This window comes from Micromesistius poutassou (genome assembly GCF_964030765.1).
Source record: "Micromesistius poutassou genome assembly, chromosome: 1".
In the NCBI taxonomy this organism is placed as follows: Eukaryota; Metazoa; Chordata; class Actinopteri; order Gadiformes; family Gadidae; genus Micromesistius; species Micromesistius poutassou.
The window spans coordinates 9,456,508-9,468,971 of record NC_140271.1 but is presented as its reverse complement, the minus strand read 5'-3'; the positions used below and the strand labels follow the sequence as shown (position 1 = coordinate 9,468,971).

The 12,464-nt window shown below is 41.8% G+C and overlaps 1 protein-coding gene across 1 annotated transcript; it reads left to right on the top strand.

The window, feature by feature from the left end:
- The first annotated feature begins 2,116 nt into the window (after positions 1-2,116).
- rrn3 (RRN3 homolog, RNA polymerase I transcription factor) lies at positions 2,117-11,970 on the top strand. The gene is made up of 17 exons (XM_084467636.1): positions 2,117-2,477; positions 2,699-2,755; positions 2,840-2,929; positions 3,937-4,066; positions 4,654-4,716; positions 5,239-5,302; positions 5,398-5,467; positions 5,617-5,715; positions 6,318-6,407; positions 6,841-6,964; positions 7,275-7,405; positions 7,760-7,890; positions 8,224-8,411; positions 9,754-9,862; positions 9,961-10,113; positions 10,318-10,402; positions 11,421-11,970. The coding sequence occupies exons 1-17, from the start codon at positions 2,382-2,384 to the stop codon at positions 11,565-11,567; spliced, it is 1,827 nt and encodes a 608-aa protein (XP_084323762.1). The 5' UTR covers positions 2,117-2,381; the 3' UTR covers positions 11,568-11,970.
- Positions 11,971-12,464: the final 494 nt, after the last annotated feature.

Here is a 12,464-nt window from a genome sequence, read left to right as displayed (position 1 = left end):
TATTTTTATAATTATTATTTTTTTATTATTTAATAATAGGTAAGACCGCACGGGGATGGATAATGAGCGTTGTTTAAGATGAAATTACAATGCCAAATATGGCAGACACCTTCAGATATATGAGAGACCCCCTCAGTTTTTTGACTTTGTTGCCTTTTTGGGAGCTTGGTTCCCTCTGGCTCCCACGTAATTCGATTTATACATTTCAGAGCTGCCAACTTGCACGGTGCACCGTGTGACACACGTTTTTGCCTGCTTACACACGCCACACATCCAATTTCTCACGGCCAAAAAAACAAAAAACACGCGTCCATTGGATACATTGCATTCTTTCGTAGTGGCGACTTCTCGACTGCAAGGGAAGCTCGGCTTCCCCTAAAATTCCCCGAAAATTAAATGGTCAGATATATACTGTTGTGTTAACATTTCATTGATTAAAAATGCGTTAGAACACGTCCATCTCGAAGACGAGTTCGTTCAGAATCAGCTGCTTATCGCAGGTCGACTGACTCGATGTCCTTCTCATACACTTACGTGTTTAATTTGCGTGTGTTTAGACAGATGGGCGTGCACACACACGCGCACCAAGCATCACCCGCATTCATTCATTATTTTAAACACTCACTCGCGGTAAAACTATGTTTTCTCACGATCAAATACTCATCAATCCTAAAAGTAATGGGCTTGTAGGGCCTACACGATGTCTTTGTCAAGAACATATGTGTTGGCTGTACGGTGTTTGCAGATGCATTGATTTAAAAGTAGGCCTACAATTTACCGCTGTATCAGCTGTTCTTTCCCAAATCATTTAACCAATCATTTAGGCCTACCCTAAAACTAGATTTTGTTTTGGAAGCCTGGAATATACTTTCTCGAATCCATTATTGTTATTATTATTATTATTATTATTATTATTTTAACGCATTGCATAGCTTACTATACTTCATTCATGTTCATTCATGCAGCCCTATGTATGCATAATCTTTGACATCATAATATTTAACATGCAAGTGTAGTGGTGCCTGGTTGCTGCGGGGGAAAATCAGCTTTGCGCCGGGTGCAAACTAGCAACGACACATGCGTCGGTGTAGAGAGTCAATTGCGCCGGGCGCAAGATAGGGCCCTTCTTCTGTTTGGCGCACATGGCTAATTTGCATACGCGCACAGGACTGTCGGAATGGGAACATGTCGGACTGGCAGCATTACGGGGGCGCGATTACGGGCTGGCGGAGTTACATTTAAAAAACGCGTTCAAGTAAAAATAAATAAGAAAAGCGGAATCAATTTGTGGCGCTCGTTGTTCAATCTGTGGCGCAGCGCCACACATTGGCCTATGTGTGGGAAACACTGCACGGCCATCACACATGTGCTCATTCGGAGCATTGTAAATCATTTACGCGTACCACCGTTTGAGAACCACTGATTTAATTGCAAGGAAAAGTCCTGTAGGCCTACTTATTTAATATTACATAAGTATCAAATATAATAGTACACCAACAGATAGTTCAGCAACTGGACTGGAGCAACGCATACACATTTTCCTGCACAACCTGCTTGCTACTTGTAGCATGTAGGACTACACGTTACTACACCCAATTAACCTTGCATCATGTACATCTGTATGTTTCAAAGTGCAACCAGTGAAACTCATGGTGTTGTATAATTATTGAGGCTATATAAATAGCAGTGACTGAGTTGTCTGTCTCATGTTTAACAAACTTACACAAGTACACACGACATGTATACTGAACGCTCTTCCTTCAAGCCAGCCCCAGTAGGCCTACCTTTAAATACTAAATACCACCCGGACTGGCCTAAACTCAGCAGGAAATGAGTGAAAGCTTAGTCACTTTTCTGCAAAGTGGGACTGAACAACATTCATCTTCATGTTATCCTCAAACAAGGTTACAGTAAGCGAAAATGTACCCTAAATGTAAATTGAGGTGATAAAAAACGCGACAAAGCCACCGACACACCATTTTACCGGAAGTAAACAAACATGACGCTTGGTGAACATCATACGTCATTCTGTACCCTGCTTTTGATTGGTAGTCGGAAGTCACGTTACAGGAAAACTGTTCACATGCGAATGCGTGCATCGTGTTTAGCCACGGAGAGTAATATGTAACTCAACGGAGCAATAGGCGATATGGACGATTAATACCCCGTCTGATGGTGTCTTTTGTTACCGATCGTGGTCGTTTTTTGTACTGAAGCTCGATAATGTAGTTCATGTTAAGGCCACATAACCAAAGTAAAAAGGGTTACCAAAGTAAACATACACTACTATTTTTTTTTCAAAGCGCCGCAGTTTATTGTTTTCTTTTGCAAATGAATAGAAACGAATATACTATATCAACGTATTAATTTACTTATAAAGTATGGAGATCGATGGTCGTGATTTCCTGAACACTCCTCCTATGAAGACCGTACGGTTCGGAGGGAGTGTTGTTGCTACGTTAGCTAAATACAAACAGGTAACGTTAGACCTATGCTCCTGTTATATACATGTATGTGCCTGTAATAGCTTGACATTTTCAGCTATTAACCATTTTCAATGTGCTTATTGGGAATTGTGTTGACATCACAGTGTCGTGGAAGTGTGTGTATGTATGTTTACACTCAGCTACTCAATTTAGTGCAAGCCTTTTTGTCGTTGAATATTAATGTTTACTTGTTGAAACCATTTTGAATGAAGGGAGACTTGCAACAGTACGAGCTACTGAAGCGCCAGTTGTCAGATCCAGATATCAAGGTAAATACCACTCGTGTCAGTCATATACTTTTAACATTTGTGATTGGTGCAGTTTCCCCTTGATTTAATTTCTCTGGCTTACAGGATGGGCAGATCATCAATTGGCTACAAGAGTTTCGAAGTTGTGTGACATTGCTCAGCAAGGACCATGAACATCTTATCCACACAATTTTAGTGAGTATTACTTTTGAAATCATTTATTGAATAGTTTATTATTACGATTATTCCTATATTTTACAATATGAGGTTTCTTCTCATTTAGTTTCTTGAGCGATTCTTAGTTTTACCTGCCAATCTTTTACTTTGTATATTACTAATTCATACTTTCATCTTCTCTCATTTAGACGACTGTAACTCCCTTTACACTTGCCTTAACCAAGCTGCTCTGACTCACCTACAGTTAGTACAAAATGCGGCTTTTAACCCAAAACAAGCCATAGGTCCCATACAACTCCCATTCTTGCGTCACTCTAATCCCTTCCTGTTTGATGTAGGGTAGATTAAAAAAATGATTTATTACTTATATTGCGTTGCACGGCCTAGTTCCTGCTTATTGCTGGGCTATTGGTCCATTTTTCAACCAGTCAATCAATCAGATCGTCCAATAAATGCCTTCTATATTCTTCGCTCCAGCCTTATTCAAAAGGCAACAGCACTTATATCTTGCTGGCCCAACAGATCTTCTGGATCTGTCGATTGTTTTAAGCAGCACCTGTTGACAAATTTCTAAAGATTTGTCTTTTTATACAATTGTATCTTGTATCTTTTCAATTTTGTTTAAATGCTGTTTTGCTGTTTGTTTTAAATGATCCTTTTAGCTGTGTTTACATTCTACGCCCTTTTATAGGCTAGCCATTTGACTAAGTTGTAGTATTTATGGCCACATAAACTTAGGTTTTTGTTCTAAAAAGTGCTATATAAATTAACCTTGACCTACTTTCTAAGTTATTATGCTTCTGGCCATTCCTCGAGGGACGATTAGGGAGAATATTTTCCAGCATGCTGTTTACCCAAAAATGCTTTAGATGGAAAATTAAGCACCTCCTTTTTTATTATATATTTTAACAAAAATAGATTCTCAATTTAGTCTTACTAGAATAACCATGCTTATTATTGGTTGTGTGTACATCCATGGTATTGTACTGTGTATGATTTTGTTTGTGGTGGTGTCGCATCCCCAGAGGCTGCCCTGGCTTGGCCGTAGTCCTGCGGTCATAGAGGAGTACCTCGCCTTCCTGGGGAACCTGGTGTCAGCCCAAACAGTCTTCCTCTGTGCCTGCCTCAAAATGGTCATTTCCCACTTTACTCCCAGTAAGGATCCCTTTGTTTTTTTCTCAGGAGAGAGTCTCGCACAAACACACATGTAGCTAGCTTTGAATGTCTGTACCATCTTAGTTGGAGTTCTTTTTTTAAATGAATCGTCCTCACCGCTGGATGCTTCTTAATTATATACACTGGACCTTTAAGATAGTGTTATGCTGGGCCAGCTATTTCACAGATACTGATGGCTGTGCAGAAATCTTCCAATTTGATAACATGTCCTTTTTTTTTGTATATGAGACAATAAAGGGAAGCCATTATAAGTTTGTCAGCTTTTTATATTTTACATTATTAACAAAGTTTAAATGTTTTGCCCTTCAATGCAAATGTTTCACCACTACAACACCCAATTGCAGTCACTTTCTCTCAGCTCCTAATGTCAATGAAAAAATCCATAGAAGAATTTCATACTGTATACCTGCTCAACCCCTATACCACACACGCATCAGTAATTCCACACATTGGAATGGTTTCGATACAAATAACCCTTTGTGAATATGAAGGTTGAGCTTTGTTCCTTTTTTATTGTTGATGCCTTCAATTGCTCGCCTATTAAGACTTATTTTCATCTTTTTCAGAGAGAGTTAAAATCTGTGAAGGAGGTGTGGACATCTCGGATTCAGACGATGATGAAGATGAAAGTATGTTTAAAGCTTCATTTCAATGCATTCTCTCTCCATATGCAACAAGTAATTTATAACTTCTCAGTGGGGCTCTATGATGAATCGTTTTTTCTGTATTACATTTGACAACTCTCACACGTTTGGAGTGGTGGATTTCAGTGTTTTTGCCCCATTTACTTTCCGTGTATCAAAAGGCGGAAAAATAATAAAAAGACTGACAGAATAATAATTATAAACACTAATAAGAAGAAACATTACCTTTGCATTGCAACCACACATTATTGAAATAATGACTAATGTAAAAATCTGAAATTTCGTTAATTATCCAAGGTAATAAATGGAGGTACAATTACATTGAACTCTGTGGTCACCTCATGTTGACACATTTAATTGTGATCAATTTTGCAGGAATATTTAAATCAGTGATTTATTGATTCAATTATTTCCAAGCTGAACATATTAAATATTTTTTGCATGCTTTCTATTGGTGAAAAGATTCCAGTTGTTGCATCTGATTTCATCTTTTTGTTTGGTTTCAAGACCTTGCCAGAAACTTCGGCCACTGCCACCAGGCCCTGCAGGTCATCATCAGATACGTCCCGTCGTAAGTTTCATCCTCTTTTGGCCCCAGGCCGCGCTGAATAGCCCTCATCTCTTATTGAGTATGAGTATACTCTCAGGCTTCTTCTGTCCCCACAGCACAAGTCACTTCCTGGTGCCCATTTTAAATGAGAACTTCCCGTTTGTGCAGAAGTCCACCAGAACCTTGGTGAGTGTTTCACATCAAATTCTACACTGAACATTGGCAACAGGACAGATTTTTTCCCAAAGTAGTTTCATTGTTATTGCCATCCATAATGATCATAATAATTGGTTTCATGAATACCTTTTCTAACTATGTTAATGATTGTTCTACAGGAGTGTTATGTCCATAACCTTCTGAGGGTGACCGTGTACATCCCATCCATTCAGAGAGATGTATTGGAAATCGTCATTGGAAAGATGCTGAAACTAGACGTGAGTGCCTGTTGCTTGACTGCCCACAAAAGTCTGTACCACCAACATTTGCCTAACTATGTTAAGTGTTCGAATTGCGTTAAAATTGCTGAGCTAATGCATTATTGAAAGAAATGTGTGTTCAAGTGATCTAACAGCCTGAATGTAAACAATTGTTAGACTGCCATAGACAGCCATCCAGGTATCAAGCAGTTAAAATTCCTTTGTTACTGTCACTATTGAGGTAACAAGTAGCTATCCATCCTCTATTACAATCACTATCCAGGTATCAAGCTGCTAATATTCCTCTGTGACTATCGTTATCCAAGCAATAAGCAGCCAATGTTAATGGTAACTTTTTGCCATTTGCCATCCAGGTTACAAGTAGCTAACATTCCGCAGTGCATTTCATTGGAGGTCTGATTTAAAGGTGCCATCTGAACGGCACACACAAACTAATCTTTTCCCAAAGACAAAATCAACAAGATGGATGTCGCCCATAGTTTACAATGAAGCACGTTGGCAGCTTTTTACCTTTTATAATTGGTGTGGGTACCGTGGTAAGCACCTAATTGGTATACTTGTCTGGTCTTGTGAAGTCTTAATTAAAAGTGTTTTCCCAGGTAAGTGCACCGCGGGCAGCGATCGAGGAGGCGGAGGAGAGAAGCATGCAGCAACAGAGCGAGCGCACAGAGGAAGGACTCTTCGACATGGTAATGTGGACAACTTGATCATCTATCCCTTTGACTCCGCAGTCAAAGGGATGGGTGTCGATGTAATGGTAATTGGCATTGTAATAGCCAATTACCATTATGTGCTGTAATTATTGGAGGTGTAACTCTGGAAAAGTCTGATCTATTTAGTTATTTTGATCCTATATATTTTAAATAATGCTACCTTTCAGGCATCAGATTGTTGAAAATGGGACTAGGATTGAATTGGCTCCACCATCCTTTCAGAGAGTTCCCCCTTCTTCCCGCAGAGTGTAGATGTTGGATGGGGAGTTGTGTAAGCTGTAGGTTGGCTCACTCTTTTATACCAGAGGCCATCTTAGAGCTGTTTCTTTCAGGACGTTATTCTGGTATTCAATGATTCTATTTCTAATACGTGCATACATCTATTCATGTTTTTTCCCCCCTTCCACAGGACGAGGATGAGCCTGGGAACGAGGGCTCAGGGTCTGGTCTGACGGCTCACCCTGTGGCCGAGAAGCTGGACACCCTGATGATGGTGATGCTGGGCTACATTAGGGACGTCTGCCTGCCCAAGGGTGGGTGTAGGGTGTAGAGTGTAAGGGCACCTCTTGCCTCTAAACCCACGCAACTAAAACTGATATCGCACCCCCGAATATCCGCACACACTCCGTTCCAGGTGTTAGGACATGAGATGAGAGGCTTAACGCCTGGGATCGAGGTTAGGCTCAACATGTGTGTAATTCTCCATAGTGAAGAAATGTAGGAAGGAGGCCGTGGGCATTTTTGGGGTTATTTATTTGTCAGAAACGTGTTCTCAAAAGGTGTTGACCTACAGCACCTTTCTAAGCTCACCAAGATTGCCTTTTGTCGCCGTTTTATCCGTAGGCGCTCTGGATGTGGAGAGGACAAAGGAGCTGTTCAGAGACCTTCTATGCATCTTTGACAAGCTGATCCTGCCCACGCATGCCTCGTGCCACGTGCAGTACATCCTCTTCTACCTCTGCAGCTTCAGAGTGGTGAGGGTTTCAAGCACACTGTTTCTCAATGTCTGTGATTTGGAGGAAGTGTGTATCCAGTGGGGATGTTACAATTGAAACAGCTGTGGCATCATTGGCTTTTTTGTGGTTAAATATTCCAAGCTTTTGTAACAAAATCCCTTTGGAAATAGTCCTACATCACTCAGTTAAGAACCTTTCTCACTCTATCGACTGTGTCCAATTGTTGCAAGTCTAAGGTGTTATATCATCAGTTCAAGGTCCCCATGGCGAATGGTTTGACCTGCTGTATTCAAGTAGACGGACACCCTTTATTATGTGTGGCCCACATAATCCATGTCCTTTTCCACCACCTCTTTGACTCACCTCCCTCAGGCTCTTGCGGAGGCCTTCCTGGAGCACCTGTGGAAGATCTTCCAGAGCCCCTCCTACGCTCCAGTGCTGCGGCAGGCTGCCGCCGGCTACATCGGCAGCCTCCTGGCCCGGGCCAGCTTCCTGCCTGTGGTGTAAGCACCTGTCACCTCTTTGTAAATGAATTAAAGGTGACATATTATACCACAAGGTGTGAGTGTGATTAGCTGTTACAAGCCGTTGCTCATCTATCCGTCATCCATACATCTAGGAGGACATGCCCACTTGTGATGTCAGAAGAGGCCGATTTTCAAACGGCTTGTAATCACACTAACACCTGGTGGTATAATGTGTCACCTTTAAGAAATCCCATGAATGCAATATAAACCTTGTCACAAACACAAACTCTACACTTCACTCTGTTGCTTGTTATTGTGACTGTGGATATTTAGCATTTTAACTCTGTTTCTTTCCCCCCTCCCCCATAGCACTGTTCGTGCGTGCATTGACCTTCTGGTGCAGTGGATCCACGGCTACATCGACAGCCTGGACGGCGGCAGCAGACAGGCCTGCTGCGACATCACACTGCACGGGCCCTTCTACACGGCATGCCAGGCCGTGTTCTACGCACTCATCTTCAGGCACCGCAGCATCCTGGAGGTCAACATGAAGAAAGGTTACCATTGTTCCAAGTCTAAAGAACGTGGAATTGCTATAGACCTCTTGACGAATAAGTCCCGCCCCCGGGGCTCCCGGTTCCCTCGGTCAAATGACCATGGGAAATAACATGGGGGTTTTGAATGATCGTACATAACAAACTCTGTAGGTGGCGAAGAAGTGAAAGCTGCGTCACGCTTTGAACTACACACTTTTTTACCATCTAGTTTCGACTGGGATTTTGGATTGTCGGTGCCATTAAAGTAGTTAACTATTATGAAGAAGCATTATGCTAACGCGGATCTGCACAGACTTGGGACGTCACGACTCTCCCAGGCAAGGTTGCATAGCAACGGCAATGTTTCATAGTTTGTCTTCACCAAAATGGAGTTCAGTCAGTGGCACCAGAGCCCGCCTACAAAGGTGGCGCCAACGCTGCTCGTTCATGTGTGAAATCTTCATGTTTGATAGGTTATTAAGAAATTCTGTAGTTCTGTATCAAGGCGTGGAGAAAAGAGGCTGAACCTCGCCAGCGATTAAGTTTTATAGACCACTGAAATCATGCATGAAATGACCATCACGTTTTGTCACGGTTGTGACTGGTTGCGAGCAAAGACATCTAACAAGTATGACGTATGAGGTCTGTGCAGATTGGAACTAGCTCCCGGTTAGCATTAATAATAGTTCTACTACTAGTTCTAGTACTACTTTAACGGCACAGACAATCCAAAAACCCAGTCAAAACTAGATACAAAAAGTGTGTAGCTCAAAACGTGACGCAACTTTTACTTCGTCGCCACCTACAGAGTTTGTTATGTACGATCATTCAAAACCCCATTGAATAAGTCCAGCCTCGGAGGCGGGACTTATTCTTCAGAGGTCTATAGACAAACACTGGGGATGCAAACCTGCAAATTGCTCTTTAGATGAACACGGATGCTGGAATGTCTTAATGCTGGTTATTCCACCAGGATCATTACCACCGTGATCTGGTCAGGATTAATTTGTTGAATAAATCATTTGACAAATACATGATTGATTTGATATTCTGTAAATAATTTATTGAAGAAAAGGAATAATAATAAGCGCATAACATCTCGTACATCTTACCTGGTAGGCCTACTTCCTCCTTTTTGAAAAGTCTTGTGAAAACACAACTAGCAAGCCAACAGTGGTTCCCTTCCTAACTTCATAGCAAGGTTATGAAGTTAAGAATGTAACTGTTGACATTAGAAGGCCCAGGATAATGTAGTGGTTGAGTGCATGTGAATGGATTGCTCTAAAGACTTGCTTCTACTACTAGATATGTTGTACACACAAATGGATGCGGTGTGATTTACTTCATATTCTTTGTGTTTTAGGTCTGGCCTATCTTCAGGGTCTGAATCTTGAGCGTGTGGTGATGTGTCAGCTGAACCCCCTTAATGTCTGCCTGCCCGCTGTCATCAACCTCTTTGCTGCCTTCACCAGGTAACCCTCTCTCTGACTCCCACCATGTCATCTGTTAGTCGACCGTGATCTTCACTCTAGCATAAGTTATCATTCATATCATATGTTCTCATTTTCAGGAAGTACCAGGTGGCGTTCTGCTACACGGTCATAGAGAAGAACAACCGTCAGATGCTGCCGGTGGTCCGCAGCTCCAGCGGGGGGGACTCTGTGGCCACCAACACGAACCCCCTGGACAGTTTCTTCCCTTTCGACCCCTACCTGCTCAAGAGGTATGAGCGCCCTGCTAGTCTCGTGGTGTTTGTGTTAAAGTTATTGCCATATAAAGTTTTTTTGATTTATTATTGATATGGTACTACTTTTATTAACAATAAATCGATCATATAACTGTGGCAAGACGTTGATCTGCCTTCAACCCACACAAAGTGTTTTTCATGTCTTTAGGGAGTTGCTTTATTTGCTGTGTCTGACTGCAGGTCCAGTATTGTCATCCAGCCTCTGTACCAGGTGTGGGAGGAGGCTGAAGACTCAGAGGAAGTGGTCACCCAAAGGGAGAAACTGGTGAGGAATTTAAGGTTGATGGTCAATTACTTCATATGCATTTGCATTGCTGACCTTTTGGGAGCCATTAGCCAGTCACTGCAGGCTTGTTCCATGTATATATGCATCAATATATATCTATACGACAATTCACCATGACGTCACAATTCGTTCTTCCGGGTGGCAAAAGCCGAAGCGTTCTCCGATGGCACCACTAATAAACAAACCCTTCCATGTCATTTGACCAGGGCAGAGCGATCGAGAAAACTGAGTAAATGGCTTGAATTAATGATTTTCTTCTTGCGGGGTGCTACAGGACGTCTAATTAATATATATAAATATAACTTATATTATATTATATTAATATTGTTTACGTCATCGTTTCAACTTCAGATCAACAACAATGTTTTTAACTATGTAACTATGCTACGCTTCAGGTCAGTGGTAGCCGCTCGTGTTCTGCCACCCGGAAGTGTCGTTATGGCTTGTTTACAAACATTCTGAAGTGCCGTATATATGACAAATATTAAACAACATACAGTAAATAACCAGTTAGCATATTGAGTGTATAGTTTTAAGTCTTCCCTCTCAAGCTCAGCCCGGAGGTCTAGCTACAGTTTACAGCACTGTTCTAAAGTCTAGGTTTCAAGAAAATCTTGTTTTGCTTCATAGATGTTGTCATTTAAGTACTATGGCCGCAATCGTTTGGCTACGTAACGCTTGGGTTATGCCGTTTAGAGACCTCATTATTCACTGTCTGAAATGAATTCTTCACTGACATCACTGTCGCTTATCTTCAATTAAAGTGGCTGAGCCGTCAGTTTGTTTGAATAGTTTGAAATAACTTGGGGATGTGGGAATAATGACAAGCATAGGACTACCGTGCAAACCTAAAAAATCTAACCCACAAACGGGGGGGGAGTGATACCCGCTCTCCAGTGAGATGCATGCTGGGTATTCCTCTAACCAAGATCAATGAACAGGCCGTATGCTCTGCCTGGTCTGTTTGGTGAACGCATCCCCACTTCCTCTGTTCCAGCGATCGGTGGACGAGGAGGATGACTTCCTCAACAAGGAGACCCCCCACTCGGACCCCCGGATCATGGGCATGACCCCAGGCTCTTACGACCGGGCCTTCCCCTGCAGCCCCTGCAGTGTGGGCTCGCCTCCCGTGGGCTTTCCCTGAACCCGGTCGTCAACCACCGCTCTCTCAATGACTCTGAGGACCGCTGGGTACAGATGTGTGCTGCTGCTGCTGCTTGTCAGATCAGGCCACCCTCCTGTTAGGCTGTGGGCCTGCAAGAGTGTTTTATTTATTCTGGTAGGCCGTGGAAGATCCCGGTGTGAGCGTCACACTTGGAAAAAGGGCAAATCTGTCGCTGTAGCTGCAGTGGCTGTAGATACATTGTTGGAAAACGATGCCACGTTGTTTAAAGAATGGCTTATTTCTACGACTATCGAAACCTGGGAACCTTTTGTGTTCAAAAAGGTGTGTGGTAAGATGAACTTTTGGGGTCAGAAGGCATTCTATGGAGAGCTTTCATCTGCTTTATATGTTTATAAGTTCTAATTATAAAAATAAAAAAGTAATTTTTATTCACTCATTTTGCGTTTCTCGTTTGTCCAGACATGGAATTGGCTCCATTCAATTCACTTGCTTCAATTGTTTTGGTAATGCCTTCAGATGTTTCGTACATACAATAGTACATTCTTTCATGCCTTACTAAAAATTTAATATGCCCAGTCAGCCCAAGGTCAATGCATAGAATAGTTCTTGGAATAGGGAGAGGAGTTGGGACACACCTTTCCTTTTGAAAGTACTGGTTGAACCATCTCAAATATGCTGTAATAATTGCATTACAACGGGTCATATATTGAAACAATAAGTCCATTTCTGGTGTAGTCCTTTATTATAAATGGTAGCATAATAACGAAATTGAGGCCACAATGTAGATTCCATAAAGGAACATCTGTTTTTTTTTGTTTTTTTAAGCATTTTCAACATTTTTAGAATGCAACTCATAACAAGTGATCTCTTGTAATTTCCAGCTGACGACAGATTTATGCCTTCCTCAGCCAACTT

What these genes read in the sequence shown, in the direction of transcription:
- rrn3 (XM_084467636.1), top strand. Translation starts at nt 2,382, where the DNA reads ATGGAGATCGATGGTCGTGATTTCCTGAACACTCCTCCTATGAAGACC. An exon ending in ATCATCAGATACGTCCCGTC is followed by an intron (nt 5,303 to 5,397) that starts GTAAGTTTCATC and finishes CTGTCCCCACAG; the next exon opens with CACAAGTCACTTCCTGGTGC. An exon ending in GACCCCTACCTGCTCAAGAG is followed by an intron (nt 10,114 to 10,317) that starts GTATGAGCGCCC and finishes GTCTGACTGCAG; the next exon opens with GTCCAGTATTGTCATCCAGC.